Consider the following 21,331-nt stretch of genomic DNA (forward strand, 5'->3'; position numbering starts at 1 on the left):
ACACTGAACTCTAGGAAATAAATGATATAAATAAATAAATATGAATAAATATATATATATAGATAGATTATATAGATATATCATTTTGACTCTATCGTGTTTAGTTATACTTCTATTTAAAAAAAAGTATTATATAATAAATGATGGTCTGTAGTCCAGGGTATAAAAACTGCGTCCCACGAGCCGAGTTCAGTCACGTGACTTTAGTTCCATACCCAGGAACTGCAGGAACCGTCAAAGCGACTAGATGACGTGGAACCTGCGCGAGCTCAGTTTTAAACCGTCACGTTATTTAAATATGGTTCTTTTCTCATGAGGTTAGGTTCAGTTTGTGGATGTTCAGATATAGCTGTTATATTGTGAACGAGAGGATTGAGCTGTTATTAAAGGTCGAGAGAGGACCGACTGCTCCTCTTATCAGGTTGGTGACTGTTTGATGAACCAAAGCTTATATCCTGTGGGGAAAAAACACTATTCAGGTTCCTGTAGAAGATACCAGTTTAGCTGATTGATATTACACTATAATCTAATACTTTATTGTACAGTCTGTTTAATGATCACTGCATTGACCAGATTATTATTTTTACAGTCATTATTTAAGACTCTGATCTCACACCATGGCTGATGAACTGAAGTTTCAAGGTGGGTGGTGAATAAGTTACAATGGCTAAAAACAATCTAACACTATATGCCTAAAATTTGTGGACACCTGGCCATCCATCACATCCATATGTTAGCTTTCCCTATATTATTGCCACAAAGCTGGAAGTGCACAGTTATGTAGAATGTGTTTATATGCTTAAACATGACAATTATTCTGCGTTGGAACTAAGAGGCCTAAACCTGTTCCAGCTGTGAACAAATCAAGGACCATAAGGACATGATGCACCAAGGTTGGAGTGGAAGAACTGACTGACACGACGCTACTGAACACCTTTAGGATGAACTGGAACACTGACTGAACCCCAGACCTCCTCAACTGACATCTGATCTCACTAATGCTCTTGTGGCTGAAATGAACACAACTCTGTCTTCTTTTTAGAAGCGTGGAAGTTATTATAAGGGCAAAGGTTATATCTGGAATGGGATGTTTAGTTGTCCACAAACTTTTGGCCATTACAGTGTACAATCTGGTTATCTGTGTGTGTGTCTGTGAGAGAGAGAATATTTAACAATCAAGATTCTGCATTATAACCCTGTTCTAATTCCCCTATTTAAGTATAAGCAAATGTGTTATATTGATTGTGTTAACTGCTTTGTACAAAAGGACAGATTTTCCAGCTGAAACTTGTGTTCAGAGGGATTTGATCTAAAATGGATTAAAACTTGTGGAGTCCAAATCCGGTCGACTGCAAGTTGTCATTTAAATAACAATTGGGACGAAACAAATGCTAAGAAACTCTGAAATTCCTTCAAGTATTTCAAAGATTCACTCAAACTGTAGTGAATAACATCATTTGTAATAAAACTTTTGGAAATGAATGCAAACTAGAAGCATTGTGAAATTTTTGGACTCTACTGTACATACACATTGAAACCTAAAGGCCATTGTAGTGTAACCAGTCCACCTCACTACATGTTTTAACAGTGGCAGAAAACCTGAGATTCCTGAGGAAAGCCTTTACATATACTGGGAGAACATCATAAACTCCACACAGACAATAATCAGTTCCAAATGTGTCAGATTTATAGTCTCTATATAATTCTAAAAGAGATGAAAAGAGTAAAAATGAAGATCTTTGTATGATCAGGTAGGACGGGTAGTTTCACTATAAACCTGCCTTGCTGTGTGTTCTTTGTGTGCGTTAGAGTTCGAGGAGGCTGCAGATCTCCTGTCTGCTGACCCGGGCGCCTCCACAATCAGCGTCTCCACTCCTGCCTCTTCTGGTGCAGCAGCCACGTCTTCCTCAGATGTCAGACTGAACCTGTCAGATGATGAGGAGGAGAACCAGCAGGAGAGCTCTGGGGTGTGTTTACCATCACAATTCACACATCATTAAAGAGCTGGATGGTGATTGCTTATTGTATTGTTTTGATTGCAGTTACTCAGAGGTGAGAAGCAAACCAGCGGCTTCTGGACATTTGAATACTATCAGTCATTTTTCGATGTGGATACGGTGCAGGTATGGAATGTTGGGATAATCTAATCTATTTCTTTGTTTTTTTTTTTACACTTGAATTAACAAAACAATTAATTCCTTAGGTGTTGGACAGGATCAAAGGGTCGCTTCTACCTTTACCGGGACGAAATTTCATCAAACATCACATTCGCAGTAACCCAGATTTATATGGTAAGGAACAGTGCTTGTTTTCTGCTGTTACTTATTCAAGCATTTCTAATCGTTTGCGAGCAAAAATGGCAGACTGTCATGAAATATTCATTGCACTTTTAATGCTTTCTTCTCTCACAGGGCCATTTTGGATATGTGCGACTCTTGTCTTTTCTGTGGCCATTAGTGGGAACCTCTCTACCTTTCTGAGTCAGATGGGTGACCCACAATATCACTATAGACCACAATTCCACAGAGGTAAGACACATCAGATAGAAGAATCTCCCACACGTGTAAAATCATTTTTTTTCTCAATAATACTTTGAGATGCGTTGTTGTAACACTACACCCTTACTTATTTTATAATGACAGCATGACTTGTCATGTTTTGTCATTTATATCCTTTCTCTTATTGTTAATAAGGCAAACTCGGAGTGTTTGTTAGAAGGTGCTGACACTGGAGGCTTCTTTAAAAAAAATACTTTAACATTTTAAATTTGATTAAGGGCCTTAGACTGCGCGGTGTATCCACCACACATCCATACACTGTAATAGAACATGCACGTTAATATAAAGCTGTGATTTCATTTCAATTCATTTTCATTTGTAAAGCACTTTTAATAATGGACAGTGTTTTAAAGCAGCTTTACAGAACATAAGAGGCGACTGTGGTGAGGAAAAACTCCCTTAGATGGAAGAGGAAGAAACCTTGAGAGGAACCAGACTCAAAACGGAACCTCGTCCGGGTGGCACTAGAGGGTGTGTGATAACACTGGAGAGTGTTATTATGAATAATGTCCTTTTTTCAGTCATATACATTCTGACAATTGTGTATTGATTAGGAGGTTGGCATGTAGTTGGCATCTTGAATCCAACTTGAGCTGGTACATCTCTAGATGCATCAGGATCCTCACAGAGTTGGACTCTTCTCACTAAAGTTCTGAGATCTTCATGAAGCGAACACAACTGGAGGTGGTACAATCTCTGGATGGGTAGAAAAGATTTGCCTTACAGCCGGAATTACTGTCTGCGCTGCAAGATTTAACAACTTTGTCAGAACCTGTTTGAGATCAAATCAGATTCATTCCATTGGGATTGTGCATAAAAAAAATATTACTTTGAAGGCTTTAGCAGGAAGGAATTAGCGTTAAGTCTGTAATGAACTCTGACATATTAGTTCCTCAGGAGCTCTTGGTTGCACAATTCACATCCACTCGACTATAAACTGTTGTAGAAAGGTCGTTATTTACATTTACATTATTTCCTGTCCAGTGCCACCCAAATGAAAGAGTTCCCTTCTGAGTCTGGTTCCTCTCAAGGTTTCTTTCTCATATCATCTCAGGGAGTTTTTCCTTTGCCACTGTTTCTACTTCTGTAAAGCTGCTTTGAGACAATGTCAGTTGTTAAAGCGCTATGCAAATGAATTGAATTGAATTTTAAAATGTTATTTCCAACAGTGACGATCGCAGCAGTCACCGTGTTCCTGTACGCATGGCTTGTACCGCTGGCTGTGTGGGGCTTCATGACTTGGCGACAGAGCACCGCACGACAGATGAGTGCTTACTCTTTCCTGGAGACGGTGTGTGTCTATGGCTACTCGCTCTTCATTTACATTCCTACTTCGGTAAGTTTGACCATCGCCGATCCCGTTAGAAACTGTGGCTTTATGTGTGGTGGCCTGAGAAAACCCTTACATGGACCAAACACGGGTGAATTTGTCAAATATATACTGTAGATGTGCACCAGCTAAACTTTATTTCAGAATTAAAAAGAATCATGTGGAACAGGAAGTACCGAACCTTAGGAGGTGGTGCGACTGCAATGAACACGACTTGTACTCGGGTCTGCACTTGTTCAGGAACTTAAGTAATCTGCACTTGTTTTAGCTGATATCATTAGTTTCCACATGTAAGGCATGATTGGCAGGGGAACATTTGGAAGACATGAAGTGAGGTGCATTATTAAGACACTGGAAGAAGAAAACGTACCACAGCAGAAAAACAAGAACACACACACAATTACAGCAAAATAGAAAAAAAACAAGTAGTTTTGTGTTCCCAGTGTGCTTGATGATGATAGAACCAAACCTCAGCCAACGGCCAGTGTGCAAAGCATCAAATTTCTGTCTAACTCTGTGTTCTGTCAACTATACAAACAGCCATTGTCTGACAAATAGATTCATAAATTCAATCGATTAGGATCATGTCCGTTTTGCCATAGCTAGCCAAAAATCAGTCAGGAAAGACATCTTCAGTCACAAAAGTTAAACTGTGATGTTACAGACCAAAGCAAAAGGTAGAAACTAGCCTGAAGAAACTTTATCTTTTTGGTTTCAAATTAATGTATAATGTAATATTCATAAAGTTGTGATGTAAGAGTGTACTCTTGACAGGAAAAACTACATTTGTCAACTTTTTTTACCCCCTTAATAAATTCAGTGGGACCTTCATACATAGATATGGTGTCTCTTTTGTTGTTGTTGACTAAATTGTAAAATTACTTTCTGTGGAAACTTTCTCCTTACTTATCCTGTTAAGATATTATGGATCATTCCATTCGGTTGGCTGCAGTGGCTCTTGATTCTGATTGCCATGTCAGTCTCTGGCGCTGTCTTGGTCATCACCTTTTGGCCTGCGGTTCGTGACGACACCAAAATGACGGCGTTCTCTGTGATGGCAGCCATCGTGTTGCTCCATGCACTGCTGGCTATCGGCTGCAAGGTGATTTACTCACAACTATATAAAACTAACGAACCTATTCGATTCAATCATTAACAAACAATTCCCAAGTTGTCTTACTTAATGTCTGTACCCAGAAATCTGTTTCTCACTCAAACTGACTGGTGTTCATGCAAGGCTGGTCATGTCCATGGTAGATTCTACATTAGAAGTCATTTTAGACTTCAGACTAAACTTCTCTTCACTCACAGACATTCATCTTCATTGTACTGTATCTGATCTTCTGTTTCAGTTGTATTTCTTCGAAGCGGCAGCACAAATCCCATCGCTCAACCCTTCCTCAGCGCCTTCAAGCCTGAATCTCACAGCACTAACCACTCTGAGCAAACCCAAATAACCCGCCATGAGCTCAGGTTAGATGGAAAATCCCCCCGTTTGCTAACGCACTACTGACTGAACAGCTCATAAGTGAGATGGAGATGACTTCGGCTGCTATGCACCTGCTATTCTTTGATTAACTGGAAGGTGAAGCTTTACTCGGATTGTAATGTATTAGACAGAGGTGGGAGATTTGGATGACTCCATGCTTGGACAATGAGGATACTGCTACTCAACACGATATGTACCATGTTACTATTAAATATAGCGTGAAGTCACAGAGTTAGTTCGGAATGGTTGCTGTTCTAAAAAAATTTGAATGAAGGCTCAAATGTGAATAAAATGTATTACATCGTGATAACTTTCAGACCTAAACAATTCTCCGATGTCTAACGTGCTGAAATCAAATGTGATGAAGGTGGATAATGATTCAACTGGTGTTGGGGCAAATTCAACAAAAAAAAAAAATAATAATCCAAGCAACTATGTTAAAACATCTTATTGCATCTTATGTACATTTCTAATTGTTCTGTTCAGGTTCCTTGCGTAATTAACCTTATGACAACAAGGTAAACCAGGAAGTAAAAAGCATTTGGGATGTAGCAGTAGTGCAGGAAATAAGTGAATCTGAAGGTAAGCCAACAGATTTGGAACCTTGCTATATTTGGTTTACTTAAGTTTTTTTCTTTAAACATTTTCAAACTTGTCCAAATCTGGGATTGAATGGCTTTAAAATTCATACTTTATTATTTTAAAAAAAAAAAAACACACACACATGCTTTGGCTCAAATAAACCACAGAGTCCATGTGGCAGGTCAGGGCTGGACAAAAAGAACAGCCAAATAAACAGCTTAGTATTTCTGCTGGAATTTATCCATGGAGGAACACGAAGTAAAATTTGGAGCAAGTTTGGACAGGATTACCAAAAAAGTCCAACACTAACTTTCACTGCATTAAAGCAAATTAAATCTATCCAAATGTCTTCTGTCTCCTGTGAAAAGAATTGAAATTGGACAATTTGGAAGTAATGACCCTTCAATCGATGGGAAATAAGCAACTGTAAAGAGTTTGGCCTCTTTTACACAAGAAGCCAGACATTAAAGGAAAGTCTCCAACATTTAATTTGCATGTTTTTTTTTCCTTTTATCTGTTGCTTTTCTTGTGAAATAAAAAAAAAAAAAAAGGAAAGGAAAGGGGGTTAATTCTACAAACTAACATGATGTCTCTTCAATTAAAGTTTCTAAATCCAATCAATGGCTGAACGGAAAAGGGGAAAAATATATATAAATGGGTGACTGGAAGCAATGCATACCTTCAAGAGTCTTTCTCTAGGCAATGCCCAGCAAGGGGAGGTAGGAGATGTAGGGACAGGAAAAACAAGTTAGGATCAGGGGTCAGAGAGGTTTGACAGGTGATTACATTCACAAAAAAAAAAAAAAAAAAAAAAATACAAGATCATGACACAGGTCAAACAATAAGGATTTGGGGGAATGTAAACTAGGATTCTGTCGATCCAAGCAATTGTCCTGCTGCAGTGGCCGACGGGTGTGTGCAGAGCCTGACATCCAGTTCATCCGTCCTCTTTCCTGAACTAATGCCTCCTAATCCGTTCCAGAATTCCAGCATTGTGCCTGGATGGCCGGAGAGCGCGTGGATGCAGACCTCAGGAACAGGAGATTCCTCAAATGCTCATTAGCTTAATACATGGTTAGTTTTTGCTAACCTTGCTGCAAACAGGAGGGAACAGCTAGCTGCACATATATCTCAGGCTGCACTATTTATGAAAAAAGAAATAAAAAATGAAAGTGTTGCTCTGAAATGGAATGAGCTACAAGATGGTATCCATCTATCTAAACTACTTATCCTACAGGCAATGACAGTTCCTGAATGTTCCTGAAAGCCAGAGAAGAAATCCAGTCGCACTGCAGATGTTTAGAAAGGTCGAAGTGGCTGAGACTATATTTATACTAAAAGTTGATATTGCTGGACAGCTTGATATGATGTGGAGAAAACAATCAATCTAGGAAAAAAGATGACCCGGGAACAGCAAGTCGGCCCTGCCAAAAATCTCAGGTTCATTACAAACGGTCCATCACTGACATTTTTAAGTGTCCCTTGTATGAATGTACATCTGATAATTATTTACTTAAAAAAAAAAAAAAAAAGTTCTGCAAAGAACATTCCATCAAATCCCAAAGCTCAACAGTCCACTGCCTCCTTGTGGCTAATCCTGGAACTGCACTACTGTGGAGGAGGAGGAGAGCGATGGCATCACATCTCCGACTGTTCAAGACAGAGAAAAGGCTGGCATTGTAGGGTGGGATGCAGAAGGGGTGGGGAGGACTGTGGTACTGAAAGAGACAGCAAGAGAGGTTTTATATATATTTATATACGAATATACATCAAGGAGGGGGGCGGGTAGATAAGGTGACAGTCAGATGCTGCAGCACTGGATTTGGTAATCTGGTTTAGGCTGTGGTCAGTTTAGGAGGCTGGACATGCAAAGGGGAGGGCAAGCAGGGAGGGGCCTTAGCTCCCATAATGCATCGTGTTGCTGGGGATGACCATGGGTGAGGCCATTGAGATAGCAGGACCGCCCATGGTGAACTGGTTAGTGACGGGATAGTGGGTGCTGCTGCTGTTCGGACCCTGCTGGGTTGTAGCTCCTGTGGGGAGAGAGAGAAAAAAAAAAATGATTGAAACAATCTCCCTATTACCTCAGCAGTTAGCCGTGTACACCTGCAGAAACATTGTGATCAGTGGAACACTACTCCTCAACAGTGCTGTGAGAATACTGTATGCAGCAGATCTGGTATGCAGCAGAGTGTTCAAAAAAAGAACAAACATACCCTGGACAATTCCTGTGCTCATGATGGAGCCCATTCTGGAGTGAGTGTGGTTCACAATCCCCGTGTTCACTGTGAAAAGAGAAAAACGTTCAGGGCCTCCATTAAACTCCTGAAAACGTTTTTGTAAATAGTTTATGGATCGTGATCTAGGCCCTTTTTCCATATATCTGTAATAATAACAAACATAAGCAGTGGTTCATGATTATCTACAGTTTGAATCTATATTTGTTTTTTGCTCTAATCCCAGAGTCAGTGTCTTTGTATGAAACCTTAAGATTTCTGGAAGACCTGGCATGACTGCTACTTAAATTAGCATTTCATCCATTTTCTTGTATGACCGAGAGACCCGTCCTGTCCAGAAGGTTTCTGCAGGCTTACAAGCGGCTTGCAAATGCACAATCATGGCACCTTTTCCTGTAGGTTCATTCACTGTGACAAACCTGAATTGTGCTTAGTCATGCTGCTTTTTGGGAAAAATCAGAGTGGTTTTCAAGCAGCTTCTTTACCCCAAGGGGTAGAAATGGGGTCATGGTCTGGCACCTCTGCACTTCATAAAGGATGCCTGAAAGTGCTCATCGGTGTGGATTTATGGTGTGTGGGTGTGTGTGTGTGTGGTTTGTGTGTGGATCCGTACATGCGTGCATGTCTGTACCAAGGGGGATGAGGTTGTTGTGGGAAACTGTAGAGCCACTGCCACCAATGACAGAGCTGAGGTCATAAGCTGTTTGCATTCCTGAAATTAAGAGACAGAAAAAGAGAGAATAAGAGAACAATAAAAAACAACTCGTTTGCAAACATCACAACGTAGTAAATAGCGTTTAATTCAATTGTTTTTAAAGGCTTTCACACACACATAATGAGTCCAGTGCAGTATTCACTGTTCAAGAGGTTGTGTGTGTGTGTATTACCTGACACAGCCATGCCTTGACTCATGCTATAGGCTCCCCCAGTGTTCCACATGTTCTCAGAGGGGGAGGTGTAGTGTGAGCCTGGAGGAGGGTTAGGGCTGCTGCCTGTGTATCTGCACAAACACATTGAACAAACAGAGATGAGATGGTGTTTCCTGCTTCAAGCAGACTGTTTAAACAGGATTATAAACAAACATGAGTAATAAATATACTATAATAAACATGCACCAAGTCACCTGAAAAAGGGGTTCTTCAGATCCAGGAGGTTACTGGACTTGGAGCCAGTCTGATCCACTTGAGCAACAATACTGATGTCATAGCTTTGCCTAGACCAATAAAATGTTGTTAATTGAACTGTAAAAACAAAACTACTTTCCTGGGAGTAAACATTATTATTATTAAGTGTAACCTCTTGTTGGCGATGAGCAGGGCCGTGCCCGACATAGTGTCTCCAGCTTTGGCGAAGAGTGGCGACTGCAGCAGACAGCGCACCTGATACCAGTGAGTCAGGGGCTCAGTGGGTGCCGTAGAAAGCCACACAGTCATCCTGCATGAAGAAAGAACACAACAATTTTTAGCTCACTCCAAATATTCATGCACTCTGTTTGTTTAAATAAGCCTCAGAGAAATATTATGGCACACAAAACTTACACAGAGCCCATAAATGCAACGTCAAACCAGAAAGCCAGGCCGTGCACCAACCCTGAGTGCATCATATGGAACTTAAAGGGGATCTCTATCCTGGATTGGGGAAAACAAAACAGATGGTCATTCAAGAACCTGTTTATTCCTTAAGACTGGGAAAAGGAACGACATCACTGAATGATAAGCCAGTACAAATAATAATAAACAACATACTTATAAAGGTCCTCCTCTTTAGCTTCTAAAAAGTTAACTGTATATTTCACAGACTTGGCCATCAAGATTCGGATGTCAAACGTGTCCTGAAAAGAAAGCACACGAAAAGCACTTAGCATTATGTAGAATATATGAACCAATGAGAAACAAATAAAAGGTGGTGGCATAGCTATCCTATAAAATGGCTCCTACAGTCTACAGTGATACAGAGTGTGGGTATAAAATGGCCCCTAGAGTCTATAGTGATACAGGGATTGGGTATAAAATGGCCCCTAGAGTCTATAGTGATACAGTGTGTGGGTATAAAATGGCCCCTAGAGTCTATAGTGATACAGGGATTGGGTATAAAATGGCCCCTCCATATCCAAGCCAACAAGTGGTTTTCTCAGCCACATATTGTGTTTGTCCTGATGTCATGGATTTTTCCCCTCATCGTGATTTATATATTTTGTGGATTATTTGTACAAGTCAAAACTAAAAGAAACATCAACTGCTGCCCCTTTAAGATCACAACTTTATGCACAAACGGTACAGCTGATTCCACCTAACCTGTAAAACATGTTTTCAAAGCCATTGTAAATGGAAACATATTTCCTTGATTGCTGTCTGCTTTGCAGCAAAAGGCTTATTATGCTCATGATATACAATGTGCAGTAATTGCTCTCTATCAAATGAGACACATTTCCTTATTTGTTAAACTCTGATAATAAATTGACCCTGCAATTCCTCAACACATCAGGCTCCCAGAAATCAGATCTGGTTCTTGCAACACTGCTGAGAGCGAGCATATGCCTGCATGGGCACGCACACACACGCTGATCCGACTCTACCTACCAGCTAAAACATGTAGAATGTATACACACACACCCAAACTCCACAGTTTATTACACCCTTTTTACCACAATCGGCTGTCTGAAGTACTCATCTACGGCAGCTCCCCTCAGTGCAGACAGATCCACCCCATGGAACGATGGCTGGTACCTTGAAAACCACACAAGATGAAATGTTAGGATTGTCTTGTCTTTAATCTTTCAGATTTATTCTGTTTAGAGGCTTGTTCATGTCTACGAGAACATCCACTTACACAAAAATAATCTGTATTTAAAAAAATAATAGCACTTCAGTCAACTGGTCAGAATACTGTGAGGTCAGAATACATTCTGCATGAGTCAGATTTTTTGTCCCTAGTGCTGCTACAAATAGTGAAGAGTAGTGAGTTTCTAGTACCGAGGTAGCAATACTACATTTTATTTTGCCAACATAAACAATATATACGATTGACATTTCTGTCCTGATCTGAGGTCACTGGATGCTGGCTTTGATATGTGCTGATTGCATATCTTAATTCCTTTCAGCTTGCTCAGAGAGACCAAACAGAAGTGTTTTGTACCACAAAAGCTCTGATTTCTGTTTGTGCCTCACAGCGTAGTTCACACCTACAACAACCATAATGAACAGCATTTGCTCAGTCCTCAGAACAGGACTGGCACTACCTCACTCAGGTGCTACCAGAGGAGATATTTGAGTTTCGGTGTGACGGTTGTATTCTCACATGTTTTTGCAAAGCCGAATGGAACACATGGCAGGCTTCGATTCAAACGAACAATCGGTGGTAGCTCAGGCAGCAAGCAAAAAGGACCACGATGGAGAGTTGTGTGCAAGGGGAAACATCAGACATGTTATTGAGTGCAAAGCTTTGCTTCTGTTGGGACATACTAGTAAAATCTGCCCAAATTTTTCCTTTTCTTCATTTTTGCCCCTTTTTACTTAAAATTTAAGGCAACGCTACGATTGTGTACACAGTTTAAAGGAGAAACAATTAGCTCTCACTACAGAAGCTCACCAGAAGTTGGCTTTGGTGAACTGCTCCATGTAGAGCTGCTCGTCTGTAAAAGGAGCGAGGTGGACATCTCCAATGGTGGGGAACATTTTACCTAAAAACACAAATCATAAACAAGTCAGCAATATTATAAGAATCTGACAGTTCAACACATTGAGCCTGAAATCTCACACACACGCACACAACTAACCATTCGGTTTCAGGAATTTCTTGGCATGCAAGTAGCTCTCCAGCATCCTCTCGTTAAACAGCATATAGCCCATGGGCTCGGAGATGATGATGTCCACTTGCTCAGGCAGAGTGATCTCCTCCACCTTTCCTGGGATTACTGCCACACGCTCCGTCAACCTGTTACTGTTCACCAAAACCTACACAACACACATGTCCAAACAGCCATTTATATGCTGGCATAAAGTTAGTGTGTTAACATGACAGACTGGACCATTGTGTTTAAGGAGTTGCACCTCTGCATGCTGAGACATAGTGCTGGCCTCCACCGCATACACCTTACGTGCTCCAGCCTGAGCCGCGAAAAACGACAGGATCCCTGAGCCACATCCCACATCCAACACCACCTACAGGATCGAAAGAGGGCAGAAGGGTAAAATAACTGCATCCAAACCACAAGATTGATCCAGAACTAATCTTTAATTCCTTCTCAGGAATAAGCAAGGATTTCAGAACACTGGGTCGTTTGTTAACACACTACAGAGAACTTCATAAGACTTGTAACAGAAAAACAGCATTTCAAAGAGAACGAGCTGCAAGTCTACTGTCATTTTGTAGTATGGACACCAGACCATCGGCAACACAGAACAAATGTACTACAGAGAAGGACATTTCTAAAAGACGAAGTAAGCGACCATAAGCTGAGCTATGAAAGAAAAAACGTCATCTGGACTCCACACCTCATCAGAAAACTAATAATCAGTGTCAGTGTTGCTCAGCACGGGGAAACAGGACGTGCACTTCCAGACGAAAATAATCTCAAAGCTCAGTTTCAAAAGAAAGGAAAGGGGGAGAAAGTAGTAAAGATTAAAACATGGTTTGAACAGAGTCTGTGTGTTTCTTCATTTTTTGTTTACCAAGCTTCTATAACCTGGATTTGATAAATCACTTAAAAATATATAATTTTAATTGAAACATTGTTCCATTTCAATTTTCTTTCCAGATTTATGCCATCGAGGACTTTATAGTTGCTAATCTATAATCATTATAATCTATTGATTGCAAACATTATCTAGATTATTGAGATTGAGATAAAGACGATACGTTTAAAAACTTTTTTGTAGTGATTTTAAAACTCCAATAATGTCTCAGGTCAGTTTGACCCCAGCAGTAGTAAAGGGTCCGTAGAGTGAACGTAGCGCGTGAACAAATGTTTATTTTGCACAACATAATGCAGAAAATTTTCATCAGCTATAATTAAATATAGATTAACATAATCTATGCTGCAACTTTAACTGTCTGTATTCAGGTGTCTCTTTCTTTTGTGTTCTCTCTTCAAACCAGATCATTTAAATGAACATTTAAACACAAAACAAATCTAATTCCTGTAATATTTAATCTTAGTTAGAGACTTCAAATGCAGTTCTGTATTCTGCCCTGGATAAGTGCACTGGCAATGTAAAAAAATAATAAAATATCTAATCTGGTTCCCCTGCTCAATCAGACAGGGCAAAACTAAGGAGCAGGTAGAGTTATGAGAAAAAGGCTATAAAGTGCAAACAATATACATTCACCATGTGCAGGAACCTGTACCACTAAACATTGGAGGTGTGATCCAATCAGCCAATCACATGGCTGCAGACGTGGAGGAAAATTCAAACATCAGAATGGAGGAAAAGTGTAATCATACTGACTGACTCTGGCAAGGATGAAGATACCAGATGGGCTCGTTTTAGAATATTTCATATGCTTCTGATCTACTGGGAATCACACACATACACAACAGTCTCTAGAGTTTATGCAGAATGATGAGGAAAAACAAAAAACACTGGGTGAAACCATTTTGTTGCTCAGGGAAGTCAAAGGAAACGAGCCAATTAATTCAAGCTGCCAGGAAAGATGAAGTAACTCAGTTTTTTCATTCATGGTGAGCAGAAAAGCATCTCAACAAAACTGGAGGTGGATGAGCTACAACAGCAGAAGACCACAAAACTGGGTTCCACTGCTTCTAGGAATAAAACCAAATTTTTACCTGAATATGAATAATTAAGAGATGATAACTAAATCTGACAACTGTCAGCATAACTGAAAACTAAAACTGCATCTGGCCATTTAATTCAATTGCACTGAAATGACACCTTACAAAATCAATCACAACACTGTCAATTTCAGAACAACTTTCGACTTCAGCCTGTTTTAACACCATATGTCCATTAATTTGAGATTTTTTTTTTTTTTTAACAAGATCTATTTGAATGTTACTTTTTTTGTTTGGTGTGAAATCTGCACTTTTTTTAATACCTGACAAGTAAAAATGCATTCTACTGCATTACAATTACAAAACACATACTTCACAATACATTATACAACCATGTATATGTGTTTGGTGGGCTGGTGTTACTTGTTTTGTGTCAGGCCTGCTGGTAGATGGCCCATCAATTTTTTTAAGCCACCTGTCCATGGCGGCTGCTCCCCTCTGTGTGACAGTTCTCCGAAAGAAATGCACTATAAACAAATGTACTGGCTGTTTTTACAGGAAGGAGTAAAATGGCGGCAAAATAAAAATGCACATAAGGTCATTTAAAACAATTTAGAATTTTAACCTTATTTTTTCTGGTTTTAGTAATAAATTTCTATATACAATAAAAATAAAAAAACATGGGATAGGTAACTTAATTTTTTATAATTATTTTACGCACCCCCTGCAATTACGGCACGGGTCCGCGTACCTGTGATTGAAACATTTACGTTTACATCAGCGGTGTCCGATCTTATCCACAAAGGGCCGCTGTGGGTGCAGGTTTTCATTCCAACTAAGCAGAAGCCACCCCACAATTGAGGGTTAAGGACCTTGCTCAGGGTCCCTGGGAATTGAACTCGCAGCCTTCCTGTCAGTAGTCCAACATCTTACCCACTAGGCTACCACATGCCCAGTGTTGAGAAACACTGTTGTAGCACACCCACCTCAAGGTTTGATGTTCAATGTGTGGTGCGCTTCAAGGTGTTTTTCTCCTAACAATCTGAGCTATCTGAGAACAAACTTCCTGTCAGTCCAGACCAGGCTGGTCATTCTCATCTCATCTCACTTATCAACAAGATGCTTCAGCCTGCAGACCCTCTGCACAAAGGATGCTTTTTGTAGAATTCTTTGTAAAGCTCTACAGACTGCTGTGTGTGGAAAATACCAGGAGATTTTGAAAACCCAACAGCTTCTGAAATACTCATAGCAGCCTATCTGGTAGCATCAACTTTAATCCCAGTTAAAGTCAGAGATCACATTTTATCAATTGTCATGTATGATGTGAACATTTCCTGAAGCTCTTGACATGTATTTGCATGGTTCATTGGTTGGATAGATATCTGCATAAATGTACGAGTGTACAGATGTTCCTAATAAAGTGGCTGGTGAGCGCACACGTATACGAGGAATAACGTAGCCGACTACGGCGGAAAATACCTTGTCCTTGAAGTCGGTATGGTTCTGGAGAATGGCCCGCTGATAGGTTCCAGTTCGTACATAATCCTGCATCATGTTCTGCTGCTGAGATAGGTAGCCATAGAACTGAAGGACAACAGGAAGTGAAGGAAATATAAATATTAGTATATTTTTTAAAATTGAGCCACATCAGTCACATCACCACATGAAAAAGGATGCACCTCTACTTGAACCATAAGGAAAAGGCTCATAACGAAACCATGTTTTCTTATAAACTGTACTTTTCTCCTGAACGTTGAAGTTCTTCTGGAAACATTTGCTACGATGTGCATCACAGACTCCATAAACTCCAGGACCAAATCTCTCTGCCTCTGCCAAAGCATCAATTGGGTTGAAATTAAACCTTGATGCGGGACAGTAACCCGAAACACGAGCAAAAAATGAACAGGATTTTGATTCAGCAGAGAATCGAGCTTTTCACAAGTCCATCCCATCCTCAAACCTAAACTTCCTTTAACGGACATAGGGTGAGCTGAGAGAACGCAGGACCCAGGAAGATGTGGAGAGATTCTGTATTAAGGAGTGAGATCAAATTCCTCTTATCATGCATTATATATAAAGAAGATTCAGTGCTGGTATGTTGTTAGGAGGAAGCTGGACATAGTACTTGAATGCAGAAGTGCCAACAGAAATATCTTCTTGATTAAGCTTTTGTTTTGCTTAAATACACTCATTTCAGTTGACTCTTAGTTTTTTAGTGCAATTAGCCACAAAGGCTTTTTCATACTCGTCAGCATTTGCACTGGAGTTTACTTTAAGGCACACAATCATACACTCACAAACCCGCAGCCTCCCAATCAGCAGGCAAAAACACACCTGAAAGTACTGTACTGCCGATGACTCTTCTGTCCTCTCGCTGAACACCGAGTGCTCATTCAAATGGCCGCGGCAGTTCTTCAGCAGATTGTAGAAGGAGGAGAAATCTGTGAGTGACCAAAAGCAGCAGCAGCAGGTTAAGAGTTGACAACAACTGCGATTACACTACGTGGCCCATCAGAACCGTAATACAAACACATTTGAAACCGCTGTGCATTTCAAAATGATGAACAGCTCAGGGAAAACACACACATGGTGTGATGGCTAGATGTCTAAAATAACTAAAAATATCTGAACATATTGCTGTGCGCTCGCAGGTACACAATCTAATTGAAGACTTCCTGTGGGTTGCTAATTTTCACAGAAAGCTTCAGGAGCACACGGTTTTTTTTTTGGCAGTGTGTAGGCTAACGGACTGAGAGAGGGTTACCTGTGGGGGAGGCAAACTGCAGAAGCACACTGTTACAGCCCAGTGTTATAATGAAGGACTGCTTCCCAACACGACTGCACTCCGTCTCCCGTGACAATGTACACTTAAACACGCTCGACTCCTCATCTGCAGAGAGAACATACGTTAACAGGTCAAAACATAGCCATTATATTATTTAGGTCCAACTCCCAGACCAGACATTTTTGGGTAACTAACCTCCTCGGACAACCCAGCAAACTAACACAAACTTTCACAGTTTCATATTCCTAATTTTCACACACTCTACTCGGGTCACTAGCTGCACTAGCATTTAATACAGCGTCTCAGCTGATCCAGGATTAAACCTAATGCTATTGATAGCCCACATGAACATACTGGACGAAGTCCTGTACTTTACAAAGCATCATTGGGGGGCGGGGGGGGGGGGGGGGGGTGTCGTTACTCCGTGAGCTCTTCCACCTGAAGAGGTTTGGTGGTTTCAAATAATTTTTCCCTCTAATGCGATGTGATGTATAAATACATAAATCCTCCTAAAAATAATTACTCAGTATAGAGTTTTATCAGGTTTTTGAACATGTGAACAATTAATAACTGTTTAACTGTAAAGGTTTAAACTATTAAAAACATCCGTAAAAGTCAACAGCTTTGTTTCTGCCACAGATTTTAACTTCTGCATTCAGCAGCATTGTAAAGCCCACAGCATGTATCTAGTTCTCTGTTTTAAACCCAACAGTCCTATATTTTGCATCGAAAAGCAAAACTACATCTAATAAAAGCATCCAGAGTTGCATTATTTGATGTTGGTGTATTGAGCAGTAGCATACATTGACATGGACAGATCACTAGCTCAGACGCTCAAAACAAACAGAAACTAGGGCTGGGTTTTTGACTCACAGTTCTATTGTTTAAGTTCTAAGCTTTAAGACTATAAATAAGTCTGAAGGCAAATGGAGTATCACCTTTATGTGAAATGTGAAAGCAGAACACTGTGGCCACAACGTTGGCAACAACTAGTAGACTTTGTAATGAGGGCACATAGATGATGTGCTACATTAGCAGCTTTGCTAGAAGCAGATGTTAACCACAATAGTTTCCCTTTGTCTTTATTTTACACTCAAACATGCAGTAGTCCATTTTTGTTACTTACTTGCACAAATAACCATGAGATGCACAGAACATGCTTAACAAAAAACAACAACCGTGCGTTAAACTGTGGCCTTTACAAAAGTCTATCAAGTTGCTGAGAAAAAATTGAAAACTGGCTGTTTGTCTGATCTCAGTCATCCTAACACACCTTTAACCAGCTAAACAGCTTCCTGGATCGTGCTACATTATAAGCTACAACTTTTAGCAGTTAGTTTTAGGGCAACCAAAAGGCAACACTTACACTGGGTGGTAGTGAATTTGTAATGTAATGAATTTATCATTTGTCCTTGTGTACTTAGAGAGGCCATGTGTCTGGCTGCTTTAGAAACACAGCACCAAGAAGAAACAGACACTTTTGCAGACACAGCGGTGAACTGAAACTGCAGGTTCACTCAACTAAACAAGAAATATCACTTTGTCAAAAAACATCTGAGCTGATAGACATATCAAATCAATTCATCGTCATGGAAAGGTTTCAGTGGTGGCTCAAGCGGTTAATGCTCTGGGCATTTGATCGGAGTTCAAACCCCAGAACTGCCAAGCTGCCACTGTTGGGCCCTTGAGCAAGGCCCCTAACCCTCACTGCTCCAGGGGTGCTGTATCATGGCTGATATGAAAGATGGAGTAGTGAAATTCTTTCTTCACAAATCCTATAATGTATACATGTCAAAAACTTTTCTTCTGTTCTATTCTATAAATTATCAGGTGAACCTGAAGAAAATTCTCCACACAGAGTCTGATTGGTCAGAGGCTGTTGAATAAAATTCTCTAAAAGCAGCTCCGTTTGCTCCCATTTAAAGAAAGAAAAAAAGAAAAAAGAGGCAGCTAAAGTGAAGGCAGGTGATGAAACTTCAGTCTCACACATTTCTCAAGATTAATTGCAACTATAAGTGGCTAAAAAAACTTTTTTTAAAATAAATTAACAATTTGCACTACCCACAAATTGCTATGGTTTAGGAAAGGTTTTTATTTGGGGGAAAATGACCTTTGGGGTGGGAACAGCAACTCCATTTTACTTCATACTTAACTAACACCTTCTGACCAATCAGATTGCAGAATTCATAAGCACTGCGGTACAGAGTAATTTCCCACAAAAACAAGAATGCAGAAGCAGGTTACACTTCTACAATTCCCTCATAAACCAAACACGACTGCACTGTTGTGAGGATCTACAGTCATTTCTTATTTCACAGACATGTCTCTGATTTCAGTTTCACCTGGATAGACCATGTGTGTTTCCTCCAATGAGAAAAATGCAGGACAAATCTACATTTTGTTCCCCATCAAAAAGTGATTATTTTATCATGTTGCGAACAAAGCGTGGCCATATGATGCAAGCATGGCAGCTTTTAAATAAGTCCCATTAGCAATAAATATGTTTGTGTGTCTATTCAGTGATAAGACTCATATCCACACAAGCTGTAAAATGACCACAGGAGAAATGAGTATCTAGCGGGTTGTGTCACATGCATCATGCTAGTTATCATGCTACATCGTGCTGGTGCTTGTTTTATTTTGGGTCTTTGGAACAAAGATTGTGATTATTACTTTTCAGATTTACTTTCAATACATTGTATATGTGTTTTCAGTTCATGACTCGAGAAGTGTTTAGTACCAGGGGAGGGTCAATGATTCCCCCAAACATGAAGCGACATCTGTGTAGAATCACAAACGTGCAGATCCAGATGGGACTAAAATAAGAGTTTGGCCAAAAAAAAAAAAAAAAGCAGTATGGGATCCGGCTTCAGATGAGAATGGACAAAAAACACAACCATGGCCAATAGAGATGGAAATAAAATCGCAGGTGGTGTCTGAAACTGCCCCAGAAACCCTGGATAAATTTAGTCCTGTCTAGATAGGATTATACAACTTAATAGAAACTCCTTCTGTGGAGCTTCTGATGCTTTTAAACTCGCCAGTGTGTTTTAGAAATAAACAACAGGCTGCTGTAACTGTGAGACTGTGCTGTGGATGTAGAGGTTAAGCTTTATATCTTGGTCACGGCACCATTTCTTCACCCTTTTCTTCTCAGGGGCATCAGTTTGGTGTGAACAAAAGCGGCAGCGCTGAATGAGCAGGCGGCCGGAGAGCCGCTATTGTTCCACACAGAACAAAGATGAATGCCTAAACACCGCAGGGAACAATATAAAGATCCAGCGTGGTCTACCAAACCAGCAAATGTTGTGCTACACTGGTTCATATTAACTGTTTTTCCACCAAGTCTCTAATAAACCCTGGTGTGCCGCGCGTGAAGGCACGAGCGCCGTCAATCACGCTTCAAAACAAAACAACGCGCGTGGAGGCAGTCGGCAGGCGCGTGATTAGATAAATACGAGCACAAAGACTCGCCTACAGGCAAAAATATCAGAAATTATATAAAGGTGTTTTATTTGTTTGCGTGCTTTATGTGGAAACAACGGCAAAGAAAACACGTCCAGTCAACTTTCTGACTAGGCGCGAATCTACATCAAAACGCTAGCTAGCTGCATATGTTTTATCCTACCCGTATACCGACAAACCCCGCCCACCTGGGGAGGGCCTTGCTGCTAAAACCCCGGTTCCTGAGCTCTGATTGGCTTACACAGCGTGCACTACGGCGCATTCTCAGATATCCGCCAATCGCAGAGCACAAGGCGTGATTTTTCGGAATGCAGGTGGGAGGAAAATACAGCTACTGCTACTTAGCCTCCAACAACATGCAGTGTTATTGTCCAGGACAAAGTTAACACTAAGTTATGGTTCTAATCGGTGCTACTCAAAATACACGATGTCAGGTTTAATATGAATGTAAAATGAACTTTCGACACTTTGAGAGTAAATATCATGTGTAATCAGTGTATCCTGCTAAACACAATGCGAATAACCCGAAGCATCAGCGTGCTAAATAAACACGAGCGTGTCTAATAACCCCGAACACTGTGCACACCTACAAATAGTACAACAACCAACATCATTTGCTCAGTGACATTTAGCTGCTTGTTTCACATGTAACCAGTGAAGGAACAGCGCGGTGCTGCCACTCGCCTGGTGCTGCTAGCACGCTAGGCTAACGCGGCTAGGCTAACGTGGCTAGGCTAAGGCCGTCCCGGACACAAAGGCTAAAAAAGCAGGAATGTACTCACTGTTCGAGAGGTTTAAAAGCGCCGCTTCCGGCGTGGTCTTCACCTCCAGCCGCAGGGGCTGCTGCTCGGAATGCCGCTGGATGTCTCCGTTGGCGTCCCCAATAGAGAGGAGCCGCACGCCGGGAAACACGGACACCGCCATCTTCGAGCTCGCGCAGAGAGACAGCAGCTCGCACCAGCGCACCACATCCAACCGCGCGGAGAAAACGGCTCTGACTCACTGCTGCCCCCTAACGGCCACACCACAACACACCATCTGCACCTGATAGAACCCGGCTATAGAACATGACGTGATTTTAACGTCCTCGCTTATTATAAATAGCAGTTTATACAAGCTTCACTTGCCGACTTACAAAAAGTGATTAACATGCT

The 21,331-nt window shown here is 40.7% G+C and overlaps 2 protein-coding genes across 3 annotated transcripts; one reads left to right on the forward strand and one right to left on the reverse strand.

Moving 5' to 3' along the window:
* The first annotated feature begins 128 nt into the window (after positions 1-128).
* On the forward strand, positions 129-5,687 carry yipf2 (Yip1 domain family, member 2). Its single transcript, XM_060892143.1, has 9 exons — positions 129-421; positions 590-642; positions 1,810-1,967; positions 2,043-2,123; positions 2,204-2,291; positions 2,412-2,528; positions 3,728-3,894; positions 4,808-4,990; positions 5,241-5,687. The coding sequence occupies exons 2-9, from the start codon at positions 618-620 to the stop codon at positions 5,343-5,345; spliced, it is 924 nt and encodes a 307-aa protein (XP_060748126.1). The 5' UTR covers positions 129-421; positions 590-617; the 3' UTR covers positions 5,346-5,687.
* Positions 5,688-6,429: 742 nt separating this feature from the next.
* Positions 6,430-21,195, reverse strand: carm1 (coactivator-associated arginine methyltransferase 1). 2 transcript variants are annotated; one of them, XM_060892140.1, is made up of 16 exons: positions 20,960-21,195; positions 16,692-16,817; positions 16,262-16,368; positions 15,407-15,511; positions 12,246-12,356; positions 11,972-12,149; positions 11,785-11,875; positions 10,841-10,922; positions 9,942-10,027; positions 9,735-9,824; positions 9,493-9,630; positions 9,320-9,409; positions 9,084-9,196; positions 8,828-8,908; positions 8,176-8,244; positions 6,430-7,992 (listed from the first exon to the last, which is right to left on the reverse strand). In XM_060892140.1, exons 1-16 carry the CDS (start codon positions 21,099-21,101, stop codon positions 7,856-7,858), a joined length of 1,746 nt encoding a protein of 581 aa, XP_060748123.1. In that variant the 5' UTR covers positions 21,102-21,195; the 3' UTR covers positions 6,430-7,855. The 2 variants fall into 2 exon arrangements, with proteins under 2 accessions (XP_060748123.1, XP_060748122.1); XM_060892139.1 differs by having other exon boundaries at positions 8,810-8,908; positions 20,960-21,190.
* Positions 21,196-21,331: the final 136 nt, after the last annotated feature.

The sequence above is a fragment of the Tachysurus vachellii genome, chromosome 18, assembly GCF_030014155.1.
Source record: "Tachysurus vachellii isolate PV-2020 chromosome 18, HZAU_Pvac_v1, whole genome shotgun sequence".
NCBI lineage: Eukaryota > Metazoa > Chordata > Actinopteri > Siluriformes > Bagridae > Tachysurus > Tachysurus vachellii.